Source organism: Bos mutus, chromosome 6 (genome assembly GCF_027580195.1).
Source record: "Bos mutus isolate GX-2022 chromosome 6, NWIPB_WYAK_1.1, whole genome shotgun sequence".
Classification (NCBI taxonomy): domain Eukaryota; kingdom Metazoa; phylum Chordata; class Mammalia; order Artiodactyla; family Bovidae; genus Bos; species Bos mutus.
The window spans coordinates 66,284,050-66,309,825 of record NC_091622.1 but is presented as its reverse complement, the minus strand read 5'-3'; the positions used below and the strand labels follow the sequence as shown (position 1 = coordinate 66,309,825).

The following is a 25,776-nucleotide window of genomic DNA, read 5'->3' as shown; positions in this document are numbered from 1 at the left end:
ATACTTCAATTTTTAAAAAAAGAAAGTCTCATTTCACAGAAGTCTCAGAATTGTGTGGGGAAGACAAGTAAGTAAGTGAATAGAGCAGAGGGCCATGTGGGCATGGCAGGTATGTCCTGGAGATACTCTGGTGCTCCTTCTGGGAGTGGAAGAGGGAGAGTGGTTGGCCAGGAAGGCTTCCTGGTAGAGATGTTTGTGCTGCGTGCTGCAGACCAAGGAGAAATTAGCTTGGTGAGGAGGATGGGAAAGGATTATTCCAGGAAGCAAGTGCTGACAGGTAGAAACATGATTGCATTTGAAGGGTGATTACAAGTGTGTGAAGGAAAGAAAGAGATAAAAACTAACAGGAATCATGAAGTCATGCAATTCTTAAAATGTCTGGTGTCATCAAGCAAATATTGCTGATGAGATAGGATGGGTGATGAGGCTAGAAAGTTAGGCTGTGGTTTGGAGTGTGAAATAGCCTTGGATGCCAAGCTAAGGGTTAGGGACCATCTCTCTGGCAATGGCTATCTAATGGACCTCAGCCTCCTCTTGCCCTGGAATTGTGTAGCTTTACACGTTGATCAGTGAATCTCTAGTAGCTCAGACAGTAAAGAATCTGCCTGAAATGCAGGAAACGTAGGTTTAATCCCTGGATTGGGAAGAGTCCTTAGATAATGGAATGGCTAAATGGCTACTCACTCCAGTATTCTTGCCAGGAGAACTCCGTGAACAGAGGAGCCTGGCATGTTACAGTCCATGGGGTTGCGAAGAGTCGGACACGAATGAGTGACTTTCACTTTTCACTTTCATATGTTTATTAACCACAAAACACATAGGAAAAAGTCATCTACTTGCCTCCTCAGCTAAATTCATTAATTTTTAAAAGTGGCTCGCAGGGTGATGGGGAATGCATTAGTTTAGAAGTAATGGATAAATCAGAAGATGACAAATTAAAGTAAAGGAAGCAGGAAAAGGAGTCACTTTCAGATAAGTGAAACCAAGGGGAAAATGAGGAAGACTTTCTGAAATATTCATTCAGGGCAGTGTGCTGGCAGATGCATATATAGAAATGAATCTTGGCTTGTCAAGACACCTCATGAACCACACTATCTTTTGATGGCAACCTCATGTACTGCTTACGTTCTAGTCTTAAATACTTTTAAGAAAGATTCTAAAATAGACTTTAATTTTGTAAGTTGTTTTACATGTGGAAGAAAGTTGTTTTTACATTATTTATATTATTTTAATATAATATATTATATATTTTACATTATTTATATTTATATTATAAATATAAACAAAATGAAATTTTATAAATAAAAATATATAATATGTATCTGTATATGTGGCTTTTTGTTGTTGTTATTGTTAGGTCAGTGTGAACCAATTACGTTGGAACTCTGCTTGAATTTGCCCTACAACCATACAAATTTTCCGAATTACCTTGGCCACAGGACTCAAAAGGAAGCATCCATCAGCTGGGAGTCTTCTCTTTTCCCTGCACTTGTTCAAACCAACTGTTACAAATACCTCATGTTCTTTGCTTGCACCATCTTGGTACCAAAGTGTGACGAGGATACACAGCAGCGTATCCCGCCTTGCAGGTAACACAGTGGCATCTCCCCCAGGCATCCTCATTGTCCCTCAGGGAGAACCAAGGAAATGGAGATTTAGTCTGAGTTTAGACAAAGTACCTACTTTGCTAAGAAGCTCTGTGTTTAACAAATGACATATTAAAATGGTAAAGAAGTAGAATTCTAAAATGAGTATCTAAGTGAGAAGTCATTACTGAAGAACCAAATGAGGGGTATGAACTGCCTTTGATAATAGTTCATGGACTTTAACTAAATAAAATCACATGTTTCATTATGGTGGATCAAGAAGTGGTTTTTTAAATGTGAGACAGCAGAAGGAGGGATCTGTCTGCCTCTTGATCTAGCAGTGTTGATATATTTAAAATGCTGCTTTTTAACTGTGTCAAAAGTTAGGAGACATCACACCAACCTCTCAGGATAGACAGGGGATGAACACAGAGTTTTTCTACCTGCTTGGGTGAAATTCAGGACAGCATTTCAAGAGGATGGCTTGGACTTAGGATATGAGTGATGTCCTGTGGTTAAGACTACGACACTGCAGTCCACCTTCTGATTCAAGTCCTGGCTCTTTCTCTAGCTACTTGTAGCCTGAGACCGTTTCCTTGAGCTCTTCCAATGCCAGTTCCTTTACTTGTAAGATCACGATTGTGATGATGGTTGGGTTGAGTTATTGTGAGATTAAGATCAGACGAATGTACAAAAAAGTGAAGCTTTGCTAGTCGATTGTGAGCCCAGACTAAACACTGCTCTGATGTTAGGAAGGAGCACAGCTCCCTGCTTTGTGGTGGTTTGGCCTTCTTCCCTGCCGTGTGTTCTGGGTTATAGTCAGAGAATGTGCGCATGCAAAGTGGCTGTCACAGAGGTGGGGCTGCTCTCAGGCTGCTTTCCATCACGGAGTGAATACACAGATGTGCCTGCCTAAATGTGAGTGGTAACTGTGAAAACCATATGTTTGGATCAAAAGTCATTCAGAACTTAAAGAAAAAGCAGTAATATCAAAACAGTGAACAGATGAGAAAACAAATTAAATACTGAATATCAAATGGATGACAAGGAAGGGTCATCTATAGAGTCAGGACAGAAAACAATAAAATTTCAAAATGACTTGGGAAACTGAACAAAAAGTACAAATAGAATAATACAATGTAGGCTTGTGTAAATATACTGAAAATTTCTGTTAAATGCCTTTTAAAATATTACTAATAAAACATCTACCAGTTTTATGTTAACAAGTTATTTGTAAATCTTATTCCATTTTTGCTAAGCAAGGTTGATGAAGTGAATACTTACTTTTAATAGTACTTAACAAATTCTTGTATTTGATTTTCTTTTCATATGTGTATAAACATTTCCCTAACATAGTGTTCTCTGGAACAAATTTATATCCACATATAACTGATAATTTTAAGATTTAGGTTTCATATTTAAATGCCTAAGATGAGATGGGTCCTGAAATACTATACAGTGAACAATTTGGTGAACTGATTCTAGGTATTTTAGTTTTGTTTCTTAGCATATATACATCTTTCATTTTTGGTGAAGGCAATGGCACCCACTCCAGTACTCTTGCCTGGAAAATCCCATGGATGGAGGAGCCTGCTAGGCTGCAGTCTTTCATTTTTAGTAGCTATCAAAGAGAATTTGACCTTATGATATTTGTAAGAAAATATTTTTGTGTAAAGAGAGTAATATACTGATATCTCATGGGGTTGCACATAGTTGCTTTTGCCAGGTTTGTTTATTGATCTTAAAATTCAGTTTTTAAGTTATGAATTGGAAAAAATCTAATGTTATTGAGCCCTTATAATGTGCTAAATACTTTAATTGTCATCCTCAAAGTAATCTTTTGGGACTGTTGTCTCTGTGGTTGAACACCACACAGATTATGATATGAGCAGGTGTGCCATGGAGTTGTAGTGCCATTTATTTTATTCTATTTTATAGGGGAAAAAAAAGTGGTAGAGTCAGGCAGTACCTGACTTCTATCTGAAATAGGTATATTTTGGTTAATTTAGAATAGCAGCAGCAATTGAGTTATATACACCTTTTATTAATCTGCAACAAAACTATTCAATCCAACAGATAGTTGTTAAACACTGTTGAGCTTCTCATTTTTGCCTCATATGGGAATGCCATGGCTTTGTCTTTGCCCCAGATTCCTAGGCTAAACCAGCATTAAGTTATGCTCTGTCTTAAATCTAGACAGTTAAATCAAGATGGAGACTTTTCAGAAACTTCTCTGTTCAATTGCTAAGCCATTCCTTATCTTGTTGATATTAACTTAGTTTAAAGTTGGAAACTTTTGAGAAATGAGAATGTCTTTAAAAGGAAATGAGAAATTTGCCTAGGAACTTACTTTGGTTATGTCTACTTAACATTTTAAAAAACTAATTTATTGGTTATATATTGAGGCAAAACTACATTTTTTTTTTCCCATCTGAAGTAAAAAACATCTTCTTTGAGACATGCTGATGCCTCGATTTAAAATATTCTGGGTACAAATGAAGTAACACACATTGAAACACCTAGAGCAATGCTTAGTATATCTTTTCTTTAACAAAAGCCAACACATTTAATTTTTTACCAACTTGAGCTCAACATAGATGGGTTTGGGAGAAGCACCAAGTTTTTCAACCATATTAGTGTAAGCTGAAGTATTGCCTTTAGGGAAGCCAGGTTAAAACTTGAAATGGCCCCGTCACAGGGCACCAGAAGGGGCTGCGGGTGTTGTGTAGATTCAATGCCCTTTGGTGAGAGAGTGCCCAAAGTGATGTTGGGGACTTGCTTGAAACAAAAATGTTGGAGAATGTGTCTGCCTGAAAGACAAAAGAGAAAGCAAGAAAGGTAAACTGGAGAAGGGAATCCATGTTCTGGGAACAACGCTATTTCCATTCCTGCAGTAGAGGTTTTTTTTGGTGAAACTGTGTTTCAGGAATCTATCTCCCTTGTCATGATATCCCTTATTTTGGTTTCCCACATACCTATTATGTGTACGTGCATCCATATATACATTGATACGTACACACACTGCATACACACACCACATACATACACTGACCCACGCTGTACAGAATTAAGAGTCCTGTGTAGATGCCTAACATTTGGTGTAGCTATTTCTGCCTGTAATGTTGTCTTTTTTGCTCTTTTAGAGCTCTCTGTGAGTATTCCAAAGAACGCTGTGAGTCTGTTCTTGGGATTGTGGGTCTACAGTGGCCAGAAGACACAGATTGCAATCAATTTCCAGAGGAAAATGCAGACAATCAAACCTGCCTAATGCCTGATGATGAAGTCGAAGGTTAATTTTTGTTAATTTTTAAATCAATTACACTGCAGTATCTAACATGAATGAATAAATCAGCTACCTTTAGAAGTTTCTTTGTTGTTGTTTTTATTTGATTGCCAATAGAAAGGCTATGTAGGTGGTGAATCTATAAACTTGATTACATTGAAGAATTTAATACTCATCTGTTAGACACTGTATTCATTTTAAAGATAAATTGCAGAGATGACTTTATAATAATCTCCGTGTTTATTGTAAACACAACTCACAGAGTCCATTATATATGGAAGCTGCTTTTATACTAGAGGATATTGAAGGTAACAGTGAAGATAAAGCCATGACTCCTTCAGTTCAGTTCAGTTCAGTTGCTCAGTCATGTCCGACTCTTTGTGACCCCATGGACTGCAGCACATCAGGCTTCTCTGTCCATCACCAACTCCCGGAGCTTGCTCAAACTCATGTCCATCGAGTCACTGATGCCATCCAACCATCTCATCCTCTGTCATCCCCTTCTCCTCCTGCCTTCAGTCTTTCCGAGCATCAGGGTCTTTTCCAATGAGTCAGTTCTTCACATCAGGTGGCCAAAGTGTTGGCATTTCAGCTTCAGCATCAGTCCTTCCAATGAATATTCAGGACTGACTTCCTTTAGGATTGACTGGTTTGATTTCCTTGCAGCCCAAGGGACTCTCAAGAGTGTTCTCCAATACCACAATCCAAAAGCATTAATTCTTCGGCGCTCAGCTTCAAGTGCAAAGCATTCAAATACCTTGGCCATGTGAGATGATCAGGTAGAGAAATGCCTGCTCACCAGGTGGAAAGATTAGAATGGGAAACAATTTGACAAATGAAAGGAGGGCAGTTAGAAGCATTGGCTTCCTAGGATATTTCAGGCTCCAGCAATTGTCCGTTCAGAAAGAGAGGTAATTGTTGGAAAGCATAAAGACACAAAACAGCTAATCTGGAGAGATGATGCCAAGGATAAAGGAAAAAGATGCTGAGGGCAGACAGAAGAGAACCAAGCAAACTCTGGTGATTTCAGCCTGGTGAAGGACCATCCTTATCTTCAGTGATATCTTCTCCACATCATCCGACACGTAAATGAATAACATAGCTGATGAGTCTGGGTTTTGTTTGTTGGCAGTAATATGGCCCATTGCTTTTTACAGAATGCTCACCTAGTCACTTCAAGTGCCGCTCAGGACGGTGTGTTCTGGCTTCCAGAAGATGTGATGGCCAGGCTGACTGTGATGATGATAGTGATGAAGAAAACTGTGGTATGTATGTGAGATGGCACTTTTCTCAAACATACACTAGGATAAGGGGTTGTGTTAAGATATGTCCGTTGTTTACTGACAGTTTTAAGTAGGCAATGGCACCCCACTCCAGTACTCTTGCCTGGAAAATCCCATGGGTGGAGGAACCTGGTAGGCTGCAGTCCATGGGGTCGCTAAGAGTCGGACACGACTGAGCGACTTTACTTTCACTTTTCACTTTCATGCATTGGAGAAGGAAATGGCAACCCACTCCAGTGTTCTTGCCTGGAGAATCCCAAGGACAGGGGAGCCTGGTGGGCTGCCGTCTATGGGGTCACACACAGTCGGACATGACTGAAGGGACTTAGCAGTAGCAGCAGCAGGACTGAACGTTAAGACATTTACTTCTTAAATTATCAAACAGCAAGACATGAGTTATAAGTGTTTTTCCTGTTAATTCCATTGATTTTCCCTAAATTACACTTCTGTATATAACCTTGATGACATACTGCAAACCCTCAGTAAAATGAGAAGCTCTTCACAAATGTAAGAGATTATTTTTATTGAGAGATTCTAAAGCAGTTGTCATCTGTTATAAGATCAGGATAATGCTGTCCTTACTTATAATTCCCATACTGTTAAACAGGCATCTAGATACACAAAGACAGACTGCAGGCTCCAAAGTTTAAGTTTAATTGGGATTAAATTTCATGCCCTCTATGATTTTTGTCTCTGCCCACAGAGGATAAAACTCTTCCTGGCATTTCTGCCTTAGAGTTCCAAAATCACCATGGCAAAGGCAGGAAATGCCAACGGCAATTTAAGTGGAGCTAATTCCCATTTTACTTCCCTGCTACCTTTGTACTTGGAACCTCAAAATGTATCAGGGAATTGAAAACAGACAATGCTCTTCACTAAGTAATATGCTGGAGTAAAGCAAAATGATTGAAGGGCTAGCCAAAGAATAGTTTGGTTATGACTCTTTAGGTTGTTCTGCTTTAAAAAACCTGACATTTTTTGCTATTGAAAACACATGAGGCAATGCATCTTTTGAAATCATTTTATTCTTTTGGCCTTTGAAGGATGAAATATTGCCTTGCTCCCCAAAATGAGTTTTCCATAGTAGACATTGCCCTTCTGGTCTAGACAAAATGTCACAAGCAATCAACTGAAATCCTATCAGCTATGATAAATATGGATAAGTGCATTTTCTAGAAAATCAGAGCTGTCAGAATGATGGTCCAATGACCAGGGGTAATTTTGTTAGGGAGGAACATACAGTTTTTTGTGAAGCTGCTGTTGCTTGCTTTGTTTGTGGTCTTTATATAAATAAATAAGTCAATACTCATTGACAATCCCCTATATAAATAACTCATTAAGAATCTATTGGATTTTCTTTTCACTAACTATGGGCTATGGTATTTTGAGGTGCAGCTTAAACTAAATTATCTTAGATTGTTCAAAGAGGTTACATGATATTCCATTGGGTGGCTAGATCGAAATTTGCAATAGGGGACTGATTATTTGAGAAATGCAAATGCTTAGTCTCAAAAAAAGACTTCGGAAGATTAAATGGTCTAAGGTCTAGAGTATATTTGGTGAAGAAGAAATTTAAAGCTCTGTTCATTACAAATGATCCTAAAATGTCAGATTTCTAGGTAAGCTATAAGTTTCTGTGCATACTCTAATCTCACAATTACAGGCTCACCAGAACTATCGAATAAATTACCTAATCTCTATAAAACACTCAAAATACTGATGATGTTATTGAGAGTTCTAGTTGAGGAAAGTTAAAAGTCGGTAGTAAATTAATATATTGAGGGTATTAATTGCCCCCAACAGTATTAGTTCATGAGAAATTAATTTCTCATCATATTTTTCAAAATGACTTATAATAAATATTTTATGTACAATCCCCTTCGGAACATATGCAGGGGTTTGAGTGGGCATGCCCCATGCTTTGGGAGAACACAGCACTTAAAGTCAAATGAGGAAGCAGAGGAAGGCCCAGCGCAGAGAGAACTCCTGGGAAACCATCCACTCCCGATTTTGCCTCCTTGCTCAGTTTGTCCCTTTGTTTCCATGGGCGTGGGCAGGCATGCCGTCTGGTAATACAAACGCCAGCTCCAGCAAAGCAGCATTTCACGCCATGCTTCAGGTCTTTCTGATTTACTCTGCCCATTGTGGTGTGGAGGGCACTTACATGCTTGGGCTTTACTGAATAATGTGACAATTAACTATTCACTTTCACATATCTGTAGCTCCTCCAGAACTTCTAACAACATAACTAGGTTTTCCCCTCAGAGCAATACTTCTTTAACTTAGTTGTAAAAGAATTGATGGGTTGGAAATTTACGCTGTTTCTTTGACACTTATGCAGCAGGAAAACATGGTGGTCAGAGCACGCCGTTTGTAAATACTTGTCAAATATACACATTAAGCATTTAGCAATGGGTAATGCTAAATTCTGAAGTAGCTCCTGCTCTTGTAAATTTTTGTTGAAGTTGCACTGCTTGTGTAATTGTTAATGTAAACAACATTTATATTGGAAATATTGGCATTATTAGAAATGTTTTCAGCAAGTGTTTGGAAGCATTATGTAAATATGAACACATCATTCCAGAATTGCTTCATGGGAGGGAAGCCTAAAGGGTAGGATTGGTTTGCAGAGTCAGTGCTGTTTCTTGTCTTAAAGTAATAATTTGTCATTAGTTGAACCTTTACTATGTAGATGAAGTTGGCTGTATGTCTAGCAAGTGGATTAAAGAGGCTTATTTTCATTCTAACCTTTCTTAAGCATTGATATCTAAGCTATGGAGATATAATCTGGGTGGAGAAATGAATAAGAGGGGCATAAAGGAATGGCAAGCTAAAGAAAGTAACAGCAAGATTATACTTCTGAGCTTTGCCTTTACATTATAGATTTGAACTTGAGCTTGTGAGACTGAGGTTAGCTTTTTTAGGTCTGTGTCCACAAGGAGGTAAGCTGCCGGCAGGAGTAAGGTGGTTCCTGGGCTGTGATGTGAGCAGCAGGTCCTCTCAATGGGGCAGTTAAATGAGAATAGAGTTCGAACAATTTTTCCACATCTACTGGAGAAATAAAACCCTTTGTTACATGAATACAGCTTCACAATTACTAATCGATCACTACTCTACATAAAAGGCATTCAGCATACAGGGAAAGATGGACAACAATACAAATGTGAGTGTCTTGAGGGACCTTCTGTTTATCTTCAAATGATTAAAAACCATTTCATTATCTATCTTTGATCTCCTCTTGGGTGATAAAATGTAATAAAACATTTTATTCTAACCTGAACTTCTTCTTGGAGTCAAAACCCCCTTAAAGAAATAGAATTTAATCTCTTTGTGACCCCATGAACCATAGCCCGCCAGGCTCCTCTGTCCATGGAATTCTCTAGGCAAGAATACTGGAGTGGATTGCTATTCCCTTCTCCAGGGGATCTTCCCAACCTAGGGATCAAACCTGGGTCTCCCCCACTGCAGGTTGATTCTTTACGGTCTGAGCCTGAGGGAAGCCCCAACACCCCCATAGCTGTGTTTAAAGCCTTTGGCTCTGATATTGGTGGGGTTTACAGCTTGACTTTAAAGGTTTTCCAAAAGACTTTTTTTTTTTTTTCTGTTGTAAGAAATACATAAATACTTTTAAGGAGTCCAAAGAAGAACTTAACTGTTATGTTTTTTAACACTGCAGAGAGCCAGTCTCCATGCCTCTGTGTCTCTTTGTTCCTTTGTGGTAGAAGAGACTAACTTCCTGCTCTGTGACTAGAAGGCAGATTGAGGGTCATTGTGTTCATCTCATGTTGCGTGTCTGCAAATGTACTTTCAGGATGAGACTTAGGCCTGATCTCTGATTAAATTAATTATTGCATATTAAGGAATAGATATTCTCCTTCCCTTTAGGGAGTTTTCTGCTTGTTAGCTCTTCGATGTCTCCTTTGGTATCTGGGACAGGCAGCCTGGAATGGCACTGCATGCTCTATGTACACCTAGTGTGTATTTAGTCCCTCAGTCACGCCTGACTCTCTTGTGACGTCATGGACTGTAGCCCACTAGACTCCTTTGTCCATGGAATTTTTCAGGCAAGAATACTGGAGTGGGTTGCCATTTCCTTCTCCTGGGATCTTCCTGACCTGACCCAGGGATCGAACCCAGGTCTCCTGCATTGCAGGGGATTCTTCATTGCTGAGCCACTAGGGAAGTCCATGTAGACCTAGAGTGCTAAGTTCCTTCAGTTGTGTCCACTTCTTTGTGACTCTATGCACTGTGGCCGCCAGGCTCCTCTGTTCATGGGATTCTCCTGACAAGAATACTGGAATGGGTTGCCATTTCCTTCTCTAGGGGGTCTTCGCAACCCAGGGATTGAACCTATGTCTCTTATGTCTCCTGCTTTGGCAGGCAGGCTCTTTACCACTAGTGCCATCTGAGAAGCCCATGTAGACCTAGACTTGGATTTAAATCCTGATTTAGCACTTGGAGGCTGTGTGACTTTTGACCAGTTACGTAACTTCTCTGGGCCTCAGCCTTCTCACCTGTAACATTTAGAGAAACCTTCCTTTATCCCTCACAGCTTGGAATGCTTATAGCAAGCCTTATTCAGTCCTCAGAAGGCAAAAACCAAGAGCCCACCTGGCATAGTGCTAGGAAATCCAGGAGGCATGTCCCCCCACCCCCAGGTCACCTCAGGGATCTCCCTTGAGGGAAGAAGTCTCGTCTAGCTTGGTCTCTGACCGAGCAGGTCTTATACATGGCAGAAGAGAGCAGGCTGGGTGAAGTCCCTGATTTACACAGTGAACAGGATATCAGGGTGGCACCTTGTCCTGGAGGAAGTGCCTGTTTGGATGGTGAATGTCTCCATCTCCAGGATGACACATGGAGGATGACCGCAATGCTACGATATAAAGCCCTGTCAGTTTCTTCAGGCTGCCTCTTCCCAGGGTGCTGGGCCAGCACATGTGGAGAGGATGGCATGAAGATGCCACCCCTAAAAGGGGGAGGTGACTCAGGAATTGGGAAGTCCACTGGGGTTTTCTGGTCAGAGACGAGAGCTCTATGATTTGTGCTGGTGTTGGTTGCCCCTGATGCTTAGGCCTGGAGTCTGGGGGAGGAGTGGGAGGCACGTCCTTTTGACCCGGCTGTTACCACAGGTACTATGGCTTTTGTTTGAGATTTGGGCTCCATAGTCAGGGGTCCCAGGCTCTGGAGGGGCCGTCATACCTGCCAGGCCTGAACCTCACTGTTCAGCTGCCGTGTTCCGCCCTGAGGTCACATCCATAGCCACTGGGACAGCTGCTGGCTGAAGATGGCTACATCCAGCCCAGTCCAGCCTCTACTAGCGCCAGGATGCAGAAGGGCCTTTCTTCCTTGCTCTCATGAGCAGCTCCTCCGTGGCAATACTTTTTTCTTTTCTTGTGGCAATACTTTTTATCTGATATACTGATCAAGTTAGCAGCCCTGATGAACAGACCTAATTACCTTATATTTGCATAACTGAGAGCTTCGTAAAGTACAAGAAGCATCTGTTTTAAGGTGGTTTGCTCTCTTCACCTATAATGACAACTTTCTAAAATTTTATTTATTTTTAATTGAAGGATAATTGCTTTACAGCATTGTGTTGGTTTCTGCCAACCATCAACATGAATCGACCATAGGTATACATACGTCCCCTCCCTCTTGAACATCTCTCCTACCTTCCTTGCCATCCCACACCTCTAGGTTGATACAGAGCCCCTGTTTGAGTTCCCTGAGTCATAAAGTAGATCCCATGGGCTATCTACTTTACATATGGTAATATATGTTTCTATGTTGCTCTCTCCATACATCTCACCCTCTCCTTCCTTACCCTGTCCTACTGTGTCCATAAGTCAGTTCCCTATGTCTGTGAATGACAACTTTTTTGATGAAGAGACAAGGTTCCCCAGTTCAAGTGGGATCTGCCCAAGACAGGGAAGCCAGCTTCACAGAATTTTTGTGAAAATGAGAATGAATAAGAACCCAGCAGAATGCTTAGCACACTTAGGTGATGAACCATTCTGGTTTGTCTGGTACTGCGAGCGGTTCCTTGGAAGTGGGGTAGATTGATGCTCAAACCTGCAAAGTCCCAGGAAAACTGGGATTAACTGCCACTTTAGCAACACACAGTGGGCACTGTGAGTGGTCATGGCCATGGACTCTGCGCAGGGGTGGCTGTTATCCTGACATCAACAATTATTTGATTTTATAACCTACAGCTGCATTAGACATCCCATCCTATCCGTATCTGTTTTTCATTTTTAATGGAGTTATACCCTCTTCCTTTTAAAGCATAATTACACCAAAAATGTCACTTTAAAGAGAGAATGGTTTCTTCACAAAATCACAGTATTGTCTTCCATGGGACTCATGTCCTGACCTTTTTTCATCCTAATTCATTTATGCTCATCATAACTCCACAGAAGAGGGCATTAGGCCGCACAAACTTTTATTAGAAAAGAGAATATACAGAAGGGAAATTACTGACCAGAGAGTACTCATTTCTCCCTTATAGCAACCCTTTGTAGCAGGTGTTATTATTCCTATTTTAGAGATATGGAAACAGAGGTTCAGAGACATTAAGAAACTTATCCAAGGTCACACAGCTAATGAGATTGAAGCTGGGGTTTAAATCCAGGTGTCTGCCTCTAAGCTCTGTTTCCTTTGCTCTTACCCCTGGCACGTGCTATGTATTCTCAACGAACAGACGGCTACAACTGAGGACTTGGACCTTCTTCCCAACTGGAGATTTCTCCATAAGGCTGCGTTTGGAGCAATTTATTTTCTCTAACTCTCAGTTTCCTCACTTAGGAAATGATGATTGTAATTCTGACATTGTGGTGTTAAGAACTAAAACTATTATCTAGAATGTGGATTTAGGGTGGATAATCAGTGTTAGTTCCTATTACTACCCTCAGTGAGGATGCAGATCTTCTAGACCAGTGGGTTGACTTGTGTGGTCTTTTCTCAGCTCATTCCACGTGTTCAGGTTCTTCTCTGTACTCTTGTGAATAGTCAGAAAGACTCATGCTGTTTTCTCTCATCATCTGCTAGCAAGTGGTGTCGTTTGTGATGACAGTCTCATTGTCAGAACATTCCAGATGACGTCTATATTCTCGGTTAGCTGAAAACTCCAAATAATATCCCCATGAGTTCTTAGAATAGATGTCCCTGGGCCTAAGACAATTCCGGATAGTTAGTGAAGGATTCTCACTATTTATTTCCTATACAATTCTGTGGTCAGATACTCTCCCAGGGTCCTATATGTTTGAATGATGAAGCACTTTATTTTAAAAATATTTTATTGTACTTTTCATTAACCGCCCCCCCACCTTTTTTCAGCCATACCGTGTGGCATGTGGGATCTTAGTTCCCTGAGCAGAGATAAAACCCATGCTCCTTGCAGTGTAAGTGCAGAGTCCTAACCACTGGACCACCAGGGAGGCCCTGAATGGTGCGACCATGCATGGTTGGTTGCTCAGCTGTGTCTGACTCTGCGTCCTGGCAGGCTCCTCTGTCCATGGGATTTCCCAGGCAAGAATACTAGTGTTGGTTGTCATTTCTTCCTCCAGAGGATCTTCGTGACCTAGGGATCAACCCACATCTCCTGCATTGCAGGTGGATTCTTTACCTGCTAAGCATCTGAAACACTTTAAACCTAACTTTTCCCGTAGTAAAAATCTCTCTTCTGTGAATTTATTTTGATAATTTTTCAATGAAAATTCTTTTTTAAAGCAGATTATTTTCCTATGAGGGACTCCAAGAAACTTGAGTCAATCATCCATGCCATTTCTCTGAATGATTTGTACCAGGTCTGATGAGAAATCGGAGAAGGCAATGGCACCCCACTCCAGTACTCTTGCCTGGAAAATCCCATGGACGGAGGAGCCTGGTGGGCTGCAGTCCATGGGGTCGCTGAGGGTCGGACACAACTGAGCGGCTTCACTTTCACTTTTCACTTTCATGCATTGGAGAAGGAAATGGCAGCCCACTCCAGTGTTCTTGCCTGGAGAATCCCAGGGACGGGGGAGCCTGATGGGCTGCTGTCTATGGGGTCGCACAGAGTCGGACACGACTGAAGTGACTTAGCAGCAGCAGCAGTAGCAGCTGATGAGAAATAGTGTCTTTAAAGACACTCCTTATTTTCACTGCTTGGTGTTTCATTCACTGTAAACTAAACTACCTTTTTCTAGGAACAAGAGATTTTTTGTTTCTTACATGAAATAAAGTTCCATTTAAAATTCATATGTGTTGGGCGTCTACTGAGGGCTAGCTGCCATTCTAGGCAGGGGAGTCAAGATGCTCGAAGATGAATATATGTGGTCTCTTCCTCCACACCCTCACAACATGGTGACAGTCATGGGTCCAACCTGAGTGGCAAGAACAATTAGACATTTGGCATGTTTTAGCGAACATATAAATTCACTATCTGTGAATCAAATGACATTTATTAAGTTCATTGCAAGAGCTTGTTATTTTATAGACAAATTACCATTCAAGCTTATAGTCTTTGTGTTTATTTCTCATACAATAGATAGTTTCTAATCTTAGATTTCTGGCTACATTACTGAGGGTAATGGCTTTCATACCTGGCTCATAAACTAGTTTTGTAGATATTTGGCATAGGAGTTGCCTCTTTGGCTAAAACACAGATGGCATTACCATTTGTTGATTGAAATTACATTTTAAGATAATATACATTTAGATCACTAGGTTTGGGCATATTTGCTTAAAAGTGTAGCTCATCGTTTTAGAGATGAGTTGTATGTGTTGGCAAATTGGCTCAGAAAGCAAAAGGAACAGCAAAAGATGAACGTTACTGTACAGTTGCTTTTTCATTTTTTTCCTGTTTGCCATATGTCACTTTTGATCTTCTCCTGGAAGAGATGTACTATGTATAATGCAATATGGAGATTACCAAGCATTTATACTTTCAAAATTACATTTTCCATGGTATACAGGAGTCAAAACTTGTTAAGAAGAAAGAAATCCTCCCTTTATATTGTCATTCTTTTTTTACTTTGTTTGATCAAAGCCATAGTTATTTCACCTTCACATCTATTGCAAATTACCTTTCCTTTTGTCTCCAGGGTGTAAGGAGAGAGATCTTTGGGAATGTCCATCCAGTAAACAATGTCTGAAGCACACAGTCATCTGTGATGGGTTTCCAGACTGCCCTGATAACATGGATGAAAAAAACTGCTGTAAGTACTTATTGGGCATTTGTCAATGTGACATTTTATTTTATTTTTATTTTTTTGACATTTTATTTTAAACATTAATTACCCCTCATTTTGGATAAGTGAGAAATTTGGAAATACATGTCAAAAGCTTTTTGTATTTTCAGACTTTTTGACTAAAACTTCACTTGGAAAAATATATGCCAAATACAATCAAATGTGTAAAACATATGCATGATGATATTGGTCTAGAAGCATCCTTAGGGAGAACCAATAAGAAAAGAAGGTGTCTCTTCCGGGCCACTTCTCTTCCAGGTTAGGACACGAAGCCTTGGATGGCAGGGTTTGGTCAGGAACCACCTTGTAAAGTACAACCTACAAAACCACAAGCCGAAACGCTGATTTGAGATGCCATGTTTGCTCCTGGGCTAATAACTGTACTCAGGAAAATACAATTGTAGTGAGAAAAATGCCATGTCTTATTTAAACGACTTAGGATTCTTTCCCTGGACAGGGGCTGGTGTGGAGGCCTGAATAAAAATCGGATTCCCTTAAGAAAGGAGAAAGAAAAGTAATAGATGTTAGATAGGCAATTAAGGAGTTTGGCTATAGTTTTTAAAAACCCAAGAGAAGATTAGTGTGTGACTCTGAGAGTCACTTAATACTAGAGATTAAAAAAGATAAAACTAACCATATATGTGGACAGAGCTGGGTTTCATCCTAGAGTGACTCCAGTCTGCTCATGCCCAGTGCTCAGCTCAAGCCACTTCAGAATTTAGTTCTGTGCTGTCATCTTTGGGATTTCTGCTGCTCTGGGTGCCACTTTTTCAATCCTGTGGTTAGAACTAGAGAGCTTAGTCACTGGAGATAGTAGAGCTGTTTAAATGCTTGCTGTTTGTGTGGGTGGACATCTCAGAAATGAGATCGTACCAGCTTTGCTCCTCTGTATTGACTCTTACTGGAAGGCCTCGGCCACCACATCTTTTCCTCCTTTGATGCACCTGTTGGCAAACCGTGAGATGCCTGTTAGTGAAAATCCCATCCATTCCTAAAATGTTTGTCTCCTCCCTTCTTGTTCCCCTACCAGCATTTTGCCAAGCTGATGAGCTAGAATGTGCAAACCACGAGTGTGTGTCACGTGACCGGTGGTGTGACGGTGAAGCCGACTGCGTAGACAGTTCCGATGAGTGGGACTGTGGTGAGCTGCTTGTTTCTGCCATCTGCTCTGACGCCTGGCAGCCATTTAAGTTAAATGAATCCTAACTGGTTTTATGGATCTTACTAACCAAGTTCATCTATACTACTTTACTACTGTAAAAGCAGTCAGCCGTGATTTGTAATGCCGTTTCCAACTCACAGAACACATCCCCCCAGGTTACTTCTCTATTGTGTGTCTTACATATGAAAATATTTGGGTTCAAATTTTTATGATCATATAACTTTCCATATGAATATAATTTTAAACTCTATCATCCCCCAACTTTAACATTTATCAATAGTTGGTCATTCTTATATCACTGACACTACCTGGAATAAGATATTAGCGTGGCCTTTCTGTCTGCCCTATATTCTTGCTCCAAATCCAGATGAGATTTCTGTCTATCTACTACCTTCCATGCACAGGACTTAAAGGCATCTCCCACTGGTGTTCCACTGTTGCAGTTTATAATCTTGAGTTTGGTTCTTTCTGTCGTCCTACACTTATCCCTCTTTCCATTCCCTTGGTCCTTATTTTGGCATCGTCTGGCCAAATCATAATTATGAAATGTATTGTCATTAATTGTGCAATGTTTCCATAAATGATCTGTGGTGTATGAAGTACAGAGGATTCTCTTTTATAAAAGAAGAATTAGCCCATATGCCACATTAATCCCAAATTAACATCACTCACACATTTACATTCTCAAAGACCTTCTTGAAAGGAAACAATTTGAATGATGTTACAACTAGCTCCTTCTTATGCAAATCATTGGATAAACTCATGGGAATGGGACTGCCTCTGGCCATCTTCTAACTCATAATAAAAAGTTGAGAATTGCCTGTCCATTTCCCTGAGTCTCTAGTTCTTGGAGGACAGACAACACATCTAACTCATTTTCTAGTCCTCTGCCACGTGGTGATCACTATGGTTTGCAGAGTGGAAAAATTCACCAAATAGTTTTTAGCTAAAAGAAATAAAAATAAATGTCTGCAAGTAAAATAAAGCCATGTTATCATGTGGTTTCATGAGAAGAGATGTTTTAAATTAGAGTGCCCCTCCTTTTTTTCCCCACTCAGTGACCCTCTCTGCAAACGTGAACTCCTCATTCCTGATGGCTCGCAGATCTGCCATGGAACACCACGTGTGTGCGGATGGCTGGCAGGAGACCCTGAGTCAGCTGGCCTGCAAGCAGATGGGTTTAGGGTAAGGTCAGTAGTTTGTAGCCCTGATGAATTTCTCAGAGGGCTTCATGGGACTTGGCAATAATGTCTTCCTTATGAATTCCGGGTGAGTTAGTGCTCTCACACCCAAAAAGCATAGGAAATGGATCAGGTGAGAGGGCTGTTTTTAATTACAGGCACCTGCTCTGAAGAGTGTGGGTTGAAAACCTACTTTAATAAAGCCTCTAAAAGTAAATGAAGTGATTGTATTTTAAGGACTTCTGAAATGAAATTCTTTTGTTATTTATAAAAGCATTAAGATGGTTTCTTCCGAGGAATCTGATGGAGAAATCTTGCAATGTTGCCCCAAGAGAGTATTGAAAATGCATTTTTAAGCAACACACATTTTTCAATAAGTTGAGAAATAGAACATGAAGTTGCTGGTATTTCAATTTACCCTATGTATTGCAGAAAATGTAAATCAGGAGTTCACCATTTTTGCTTGTTAGAATGAAAAGACAATCACTCTGGCTTTGATACACACACACTGAAATCAATACTTTGAAAGTGGGATTCTTGGTGTGTAAGGCTTTCTTTTCTAGTTCTGTTGGGATTGGAAAACAATAATTGAAAGGTCTTAGAATATATGTGTAAGTGTGTGTGTTTATACAATTAAACATATAAACACACATATTTTTTTCTTTTACTGATGATGAATGTGAGGTTTGGGGGAAATATAGAAATGATAGAAATAAAAAGTTATAAAATTCTAGAGTAAAAGACTGAGTTAATGTCATTTCCCAGTATTCCACTGAGCAAACTTGAAATATTTTACAATAATGAGCCATCTAATTATGGGGTAGCAACCTGCAGCACATTCTTGTTATCCCAGTTTGAAGAATTATGTAAATACTAGCATCTTCAGCCTATTCTTCCCATGTGAAGTCCTACATCTTTGGAAAATTGAGTAACTGTTGTAATAAGAGAGCTTTAAACTTTGCCAGAGTGGAAAAATTATATTTGTCAAGATCCATTAAACGGTACTTCATTTTCACAACTTCCTCATTGTGTCTAAATGAAAGGAGTTGTGATTGTGATCAGAGATAAATTAAATGCCTTTTGGAAGAGCGTTACTTTCCTCTCGCCAGACACAGGGTAATTTCTTAATATGGAAACCTGATTACATAATGACACAACTCCACTGAGAGTTCGAAGGGAAAGTTGGAACTACAAAGATTTTATAACCAGAAAATTCTCTTGATAAGCCACTCTGTTCTGTTGTAAACAGAAGGAATCATTTTTAAAATATTCTGCTTTATATTTCTCCTAATTTGGGGGATACTAAATTTAAATTTCTTATTGTGGAAAAAACACATGTCATAAAACTCACAATTTTAACCATTTTAAAGTGTACAATTCAGTGGCATTTAGTGTATTCATAATGTTGTGGAAACATCATCATTATCTGACTTCTTTCACTAAGCATAATGTTTTCATGCATCCATGTATCAGTGTTTTATTTCTGTTTATGGCTGAATAATATTCCATTGTGTGGATACACCATATTTAAAAAATTGCTTTATCTAGTTTTATTGTTGGTTGTGCTGCGTCTTTGTTGCTGCATGGACTTTCTCTATCTGTGGCAAGTGGGGGCTACTCTAGTTGCTGTGTGCAGGCTTCTCATTGCAGTGGTTTCTCTTGGTGCAGAGTATGGGCTCTAGGGCATGTGGACTTCAGTGGTTGCAGCATGCGGGCTCAGCGTCTGCAGCTCCTAGGTCTAGAGCACAGGCTCAGTAGTTGTGATGCATGGGCTTATTTGCTCCACAGCATGTGGGATCATCCTGGACCAGGGATAGAACCAGTGTCTCTTGCATTGGCAGGCAGATTCTTTACCACTGAGCCACCAGTGAAGCCCCTTATTTTAAATCTATTGATCCATTGATGAAGTATTCATTTTAGTGGTTTCTGGTTTTGGCTATTGTGTGTATATAGGAGTTTTAAAAAATCTCTTTACTCCATTGTTTCATTTCTTTAACATAGTGGGAAAATCTTTGCAATATCTTGGATATTTAAAATCTAGATAGACGTTTGGATTTTTTAAAAGATAACTGTATTTCATAGGAGGGATAGGAAAATTTGAGAGAGCACAGTATGGTTGAAAAACCATAATTGTTATATGCCTGAGTTAATGGGTAAGAAGTGATTCATCTTCCAAGGAAGTGAGTACAAAAGGTAATATTAGGTTTCTTTTTTAATATACTTTTGGATTGCCTTTGAATTTACTCTTCAGTGTACATGGGTGGCTCATGAATTGACAGATATCTAGAAAGTCAGGCTGGGGCAGGAATAAAGATCATTGGCAGGACAAGGCCAAATTCTTACCATGGGACTAGGATACTTAGGAAGCTGTGGTTACCACTATGCTTGGAGACCAGTTGCTGTGCTGCAAACTCACAGTTCTGCCACTGGTATTTCAAATTAACACTTAAGTAATCCTGCATCTTTGAGTCATTCCCTCCAGATCCAAAGTCCCTACTACTAAGGTCTCGTTGGCCATGACTAGTCACTGACCTATACTCCAGCTGTCAGAGAGAGGAGAGAGGAAAGAGCTGTCCTCCTTTAGCTTCTGGGGTGGAGTAGTCACTCTATGGACCTGCCTTGGTACTGCTGAACAGAGTGTGCATCCAAATCTTGAAGTGTAAAAAATAATCCCAACTAGTTCTATTCCATATCTTTCTCCTATTGTTTTTTGAGCATCTGCTTATGGACCTTGCACAGGAGTAGGCATTGTGTGGAGGATGCAAAGGTCAATAACATCATCAAAGAGCTTATAACATAATGGGGAAGACATATCAGTAAATAATCAGTTTTTAAAAGGAAAATCTTTTTGTCATCTGAGAAAGCTTCACTTATAGCGTGGCATTCCTATTAAAATTGTATAAGAAAAATATTCAACTCTAATATTACCTTGATAATATAATATAGATTCATTAAATCGTTCACTCATTCAGTAAACATTTATAGAGAAAAGCACTGTAGTATAGTATCCAAAACAAACATACCTTAAATCCAAAGAGATCATTCATCTACTTGAGGGGGTATATTTTGGAGCTAGTTTGTTAAAAATGCAGATCTACACCAAGTGACACGTTTTGCAGGGATTCTATTGAAATGCTTTCATGATAGAAGCAGTTGATTAAAAACACCTGCACTTAGAGTTTTCTCAGACCAAAATTATGCTTCCCATGTCTGACAGCAGAAATGCTAGACTCTCAACTAAATGCTTGTCCAAATGAGAGGACTCAGAGTTCTCTTCTGAAGCTGAAAGACATTTTACCTCCATCTGTAGGTATCTCTGGAGTTCACCCCAGCTGGAAGTATGATGGCTCTTTGATTGGATAAGGGTATAAATCAAGCCCCTAAATTCTCATGACAGTATATTGACTTTGCTACCTGCGTATCCAGTATCAAAAACATATGGACATTTATTTAATCAGCAATACAAATCAGAATTTAGACTGCCTCCTAATGCTTGCCAAATGTTCAGTTGAGACATCTGGTATTTGGGGAAGTTGGTCTAAAGAAATGTGATTCTTTGTGTCTCTTGGCCTCATCAGCTTATCTTTATAAAAGTTAGATCATCTGGAAATAGGCTATACTATTTTGGCAAAAATTCCTTTATAGAGTTAGTTGCAATTTGATTTTATGCCCTAATCCTTTAGAGTTGGTCAGTAGAAGAAACATCCTTCCAAAGAATGTTTCTGTGTCTTAGGCAAAACTGCAAAGACAGCATCTATTGTATTACCTAATAGCCCCTGATATAAGATTCACATCATAATTTTTCCTAATGTGTATTCCCAGGACAAAGTTTCTAACTTCAGAATTCATTTGTCATGTATGAACTGTTTAATCCAGGATGGTTTCCTTATTGATTGACTTCCATGAACCTCAAAGACAGATCCAGTCACCTGTAGTAATAAATCTAGCCCAGGATGCTGGGCCTGTACCTGTAAACTATGAAAAGGAAGCTCAAAGCCTTGTAGTTTTTTTTAAATTAAGATATAATTTAGATACCATAAAATTCACAGTTTAAGTGTACAATTCAGTTGTTTTTAGTATCTTCACAAGGTTATTGTAACCGTCATCACCAATTACAGAGTATTTTCGTCAAAATAGAAGCCCCATTTTCAATAGCAGTCAGTCCCCATTTCTTCTCCTCAGCCCCTGAAAAATACTGATTTACTTCCTGTATCTATGGACTTGCCTATTGTATACATTTCACATATAGAATCATGCAATATATGCTTTTTTTGTCTAGCTTCTTCAGCATAGCATAATCTCTTAAGATTCATCCATGTTGTATGTTGTATCAGTTTGTCAATCCTGTTTATGGCTGAATAGTAGTCTATTGAGTAGATAGAACCACCTTTTGATTATCCATTCATCAATTGGTGGCCATTTCGGTTGTTTCCACTTTTTGGCTCTTATGAATGATGTTACCATGAACAGTTATGTATAAGTTTTTGTGTGAACATATGTTTTCAATTCCCTTGGGTATATATCTTAAGACTAGAATTATTGGGTCAAGTGGTAACACTCTGTGTAACTTTTGAATAACTACAGAACTGTTTTCCAAAGGGGCCACACCATCTTATACTCCACCAACAATGCAGAAGAGTTCAAATTTCTCCATCTCCTCACCAACACTTTTTCATATCTTTGATTGTGAGTATTCAGTGTATTCAAAAATGATATTGTTCATTTTTTGATCTGGGTGGCCAAGAGAGTGAATGTATAGAGAGAAGATAAGAAGACCAAGAGCTGAGCCCTCACATTAAGAGGATCAGAGAAGAGAAGTAGCAAGCTAAAGGAGATGAGAAAGAATTACCAGTGGGGTGGGAGTATGTTGTATCCTGAAAACTGAGTGAGGAAAGTCTATAAAGGAAGAAGTGATGGTCAGTTCTATCAAATGCTGTTGAGAAGTAAAATAAGGACGGAAAATGACTATTAGTCAGCAACATGCATGTCATTGACATGAGCAGTTTCAATAGAGCAAGGGAGCAAAAGCCTGAGAGATAGTATGATAAGAAAAGAGAAACAAAAGACAGTAAGTATAGAACTTTTTTGAGCAATTTTGCCAAAAGGAGAAGCAAAGAAACATGGGCAGTGCGTGGTGAGGGAAATAGCATTAGGAGATCTTTGGTGCCTCTATTTCCCTGAAAGCTCTCACTGTTCCATGACTGAATTCTATTAAAGGCCTACCTGCTATAGTACAATCATGTCCAATTGCTATAGACTGAATGTTTATGTCCACTCTAAATTCCCAAGTGAAATCCTAACCCCAATGTGATGGTGATAAAAGGTGGGGCTTTGGAAGGTGATTAGTACATGAGGGTGGAGCCTTCAAGAACGGAATTAGTGCCCTTATATAAGAGATCTCAGAGAGTTCCCTCCAGCCTTCCATCATGTGATGACACAACAAGATGGCCATCTATGATTGAGGAAATGGGCCTTCAGTTCAGTTCAGTTGCTCAGTCATATCTGACTCTTTGCAACCCCATGGACTACAGCCTGCCAGGCTTCCCTGTCCTTCACTGTCTTCCGGAGTTTGCTCAAGCTTATGTCCATCACATTGGTGATGCCATCCAACCATCTCATCCTTTGTTCCCTTCTCCTGCCTTCAATCTTTTCCAGCATCAGAGACTTTTCAAATGAGTCAGTTCGTCACATCAGGTGGCCAAAGTATTGGAGTTTAAGCTTCAGCATCAGTCCTTCCAATGAATATTCAGGACTGATTTCCTTTAGGGTTGACTGGCTTGATCCTGCAGTCCAAGGGACTCTTGAGAGACAGAAATAAATTATTTTTGGTCAAAAGTCCTCTTTCTTTCCATTTTTTTTAAAACCAAATAAATTTAGATTGTTTTCCTCATCTGGTAGGCCTGCTATAAGCTAGATCATCTCTTTTTCTTCAAATTCATATCCTTTTACATTCTTCTTCTCTTTCCAGACTGGTCTTTTATCTGTGCTTTACAGGCACATTCCTTCCTGCTGCTGCCTCTGGGTCCACAGATGATTGTTTTTACATTTCCTATTCAAATTCTTCAGGGCCTTGCTCAAGCCTCATGACTTCTATGAAGCCTTTCTCATCCCCTTGACTTCTTTTGTCCCTAAATTTCCTGTGGTTACTTAAAAATCAATACAACATGATAGCTCTCTTAATTCTACAATGATATATATCATTCACATTTTTTGATTCTTCATTTATTTCCCAGAATAGTTTACACAGAATAATAATGACCAACCTTACTTATATGCCAGGCTGTTCTGAGTACTTGATACGTATTATCTCAATTTATCTACATTATTATAAGACAAGTAGTATTGTTATTTCTACTTTACATAATGAAGAAACTGATGATAAGAAAAGTCAAGGAACTTGCTAGGTTGCAGAAAAATACAGAGCTAGGATGTAAGTCCAACTAAGGGCAAAAGACCTCTTTGATGTGAGGAGTAGATCTGATGAGGCACCCAGTTCTTCAGTAAACATGCCATGATTGATGTGGTCACCCAGCTTCTCAAACATAAACCTCATTTAGTATTGCCTTGTATGGGAGTTATGTGGCAAGTCTTAATTACCTAGTGATCTTATCATGAAAGAGCATGTATAAGGATATGAATTTCAAGAAAGAGAGATGAGCTAGTTTATAGCAGCCCTACCAGTTGAGGAAAATAGTCCAAACTTATTTGGCTTTAAAAAAAAAAATAAAAAGGTCACCTAGTGATCTTATCATTGTAGGATTTTTAAGTAAATAGCAGTGAGGAGGTGGTAATGGTGGTGCAAATTCATCATGCAGGACCATGATCCAAATGTTTCTCACATTTTGGAAAGTCACATAGTAATAAGTACATGCTTGGTTTATTCTAAGTAGAAATCAGGTGAAGCAAATCCACAAAACGCTGTTTTCTTTTACATGTAGCTTCGTAACTTCTCTGGCAGATATGTGGTTTGGGCACAGGGAAAAAATTCTTAACACATTCCCAAGAAGCTGCTGGTTATATGACTGTCTGGCTGAGAAGAAAATCATAAAGTCCAACGTGTAAATGTAAAATTCTCTGAAATATGCTCTACTGGGGCGAGCAAGAAGAATAATTTGCCAGAAAAGTTGCTGCATCCTAAAGGAAGAGGAAATATTTTTTAAGTTCTTCCATGAGAAGAATCTTCCATGAGATGATGCTGTTAAAGTGCTACACTCAATTTGCCAGCAAATTTGGAAAACTCAGCAATGCCCTTAGGAATGGAAAAGGTCAGTTTTCATTCCAATACCAAAGAAAGACAATGCCAAGCAATGTTCAAGCAGCTGCACAATTGTGCTGATTTCACATGCTAGCAAGGTAATGCGCAAAGTCCTTCAAGCTAGGCTTTAGTAGTATATGAACCAAGAACTTCCAGGGATACAAGCTGGATTTATAAAAGTCAGAAGAACCAGAGATCAAATTGCCAACATCTGTTGGACCATAGAAAAAGCAAAGGAATTCCAGAAAAACATTTACCTCTGGTTCATTGACTATGCTAAAGCCTTTGTGTGGATCACAACAAACTGTGGAAAATTCTTAAGGAGATGGGAATACCAGACCACCTTACTTGCCTCCTGAGAAACCTGTATTCTGGTCAAGAAGCAACAGTTAGAACTGGACATGGAACAACGGACTGGTTCAAAATTAGGAAAGGAGTACATCAAGGCTTTATATTGTCATCCTGCATATTTAATATGCAGTATACATCTTGTGAAATGCCAGGCTGGTTGAAGCACAAGCTGGAGTCAAGATTGCCAGGAGAAAAATCAGTAACCTCAAATATGCAGATGACATCACCCTTCCAGCAGAAAGCGAAGAGGAACTAAAGAACCTCTTGATGAAGGTGAAAGAGGAAAGTGAAAAAGCTGGCTTAACATTCACCATTAAAAAAGGAAAATCATGGCATCCGGTCCCATCACTTCATGGCAAATACATGGGCAAATGATGGAAATAGTGACAGACTTTATTTTCTTGGGCTCCAAAATTGCTGCAGATGGTGACTACAGCCATGAAAT

The 25,776-nt window shown here is 39.5% G+C and overlaps 1 protein-coding gene across 1 annotated transcript in view; it reads left to right on the top strand.

Annotated features, from left to right (window-relative positions):
* The window catches only part of CORIN (corin, serine peptidase), a 314,900-nt gene that overhangs the window by 236,611 nt on the left and 52,513 nt on the right, over positions 1–25,776 (top strand). Inside the window, exons 11-16 of the mRNA XM_070372356.1 lie at positions 1,358–1,589; positions 4,730–4,875; positions 6,027–6,134; positions 15,236–15,349; positions 16,413–16,523; positions 17,603–17,729. Of these exons, the coding sequence (XP_070228457.1) occupies positions 1,358–1,589; positions 4,730–4,875; positions 6,027–6,134; positions 15,236–15,349; positions 16,413–16,523; positions 17,603–17,729 (838 nt within the window). The remainder of the gene's footprint in view (positions 1–1,357; positions 1,590–4,729; positions 4,876–6,026; positions 6,135–15,235; positions 15,350–16,412; positions 16,524–17,602; positions 17,730–25,776) is intronic.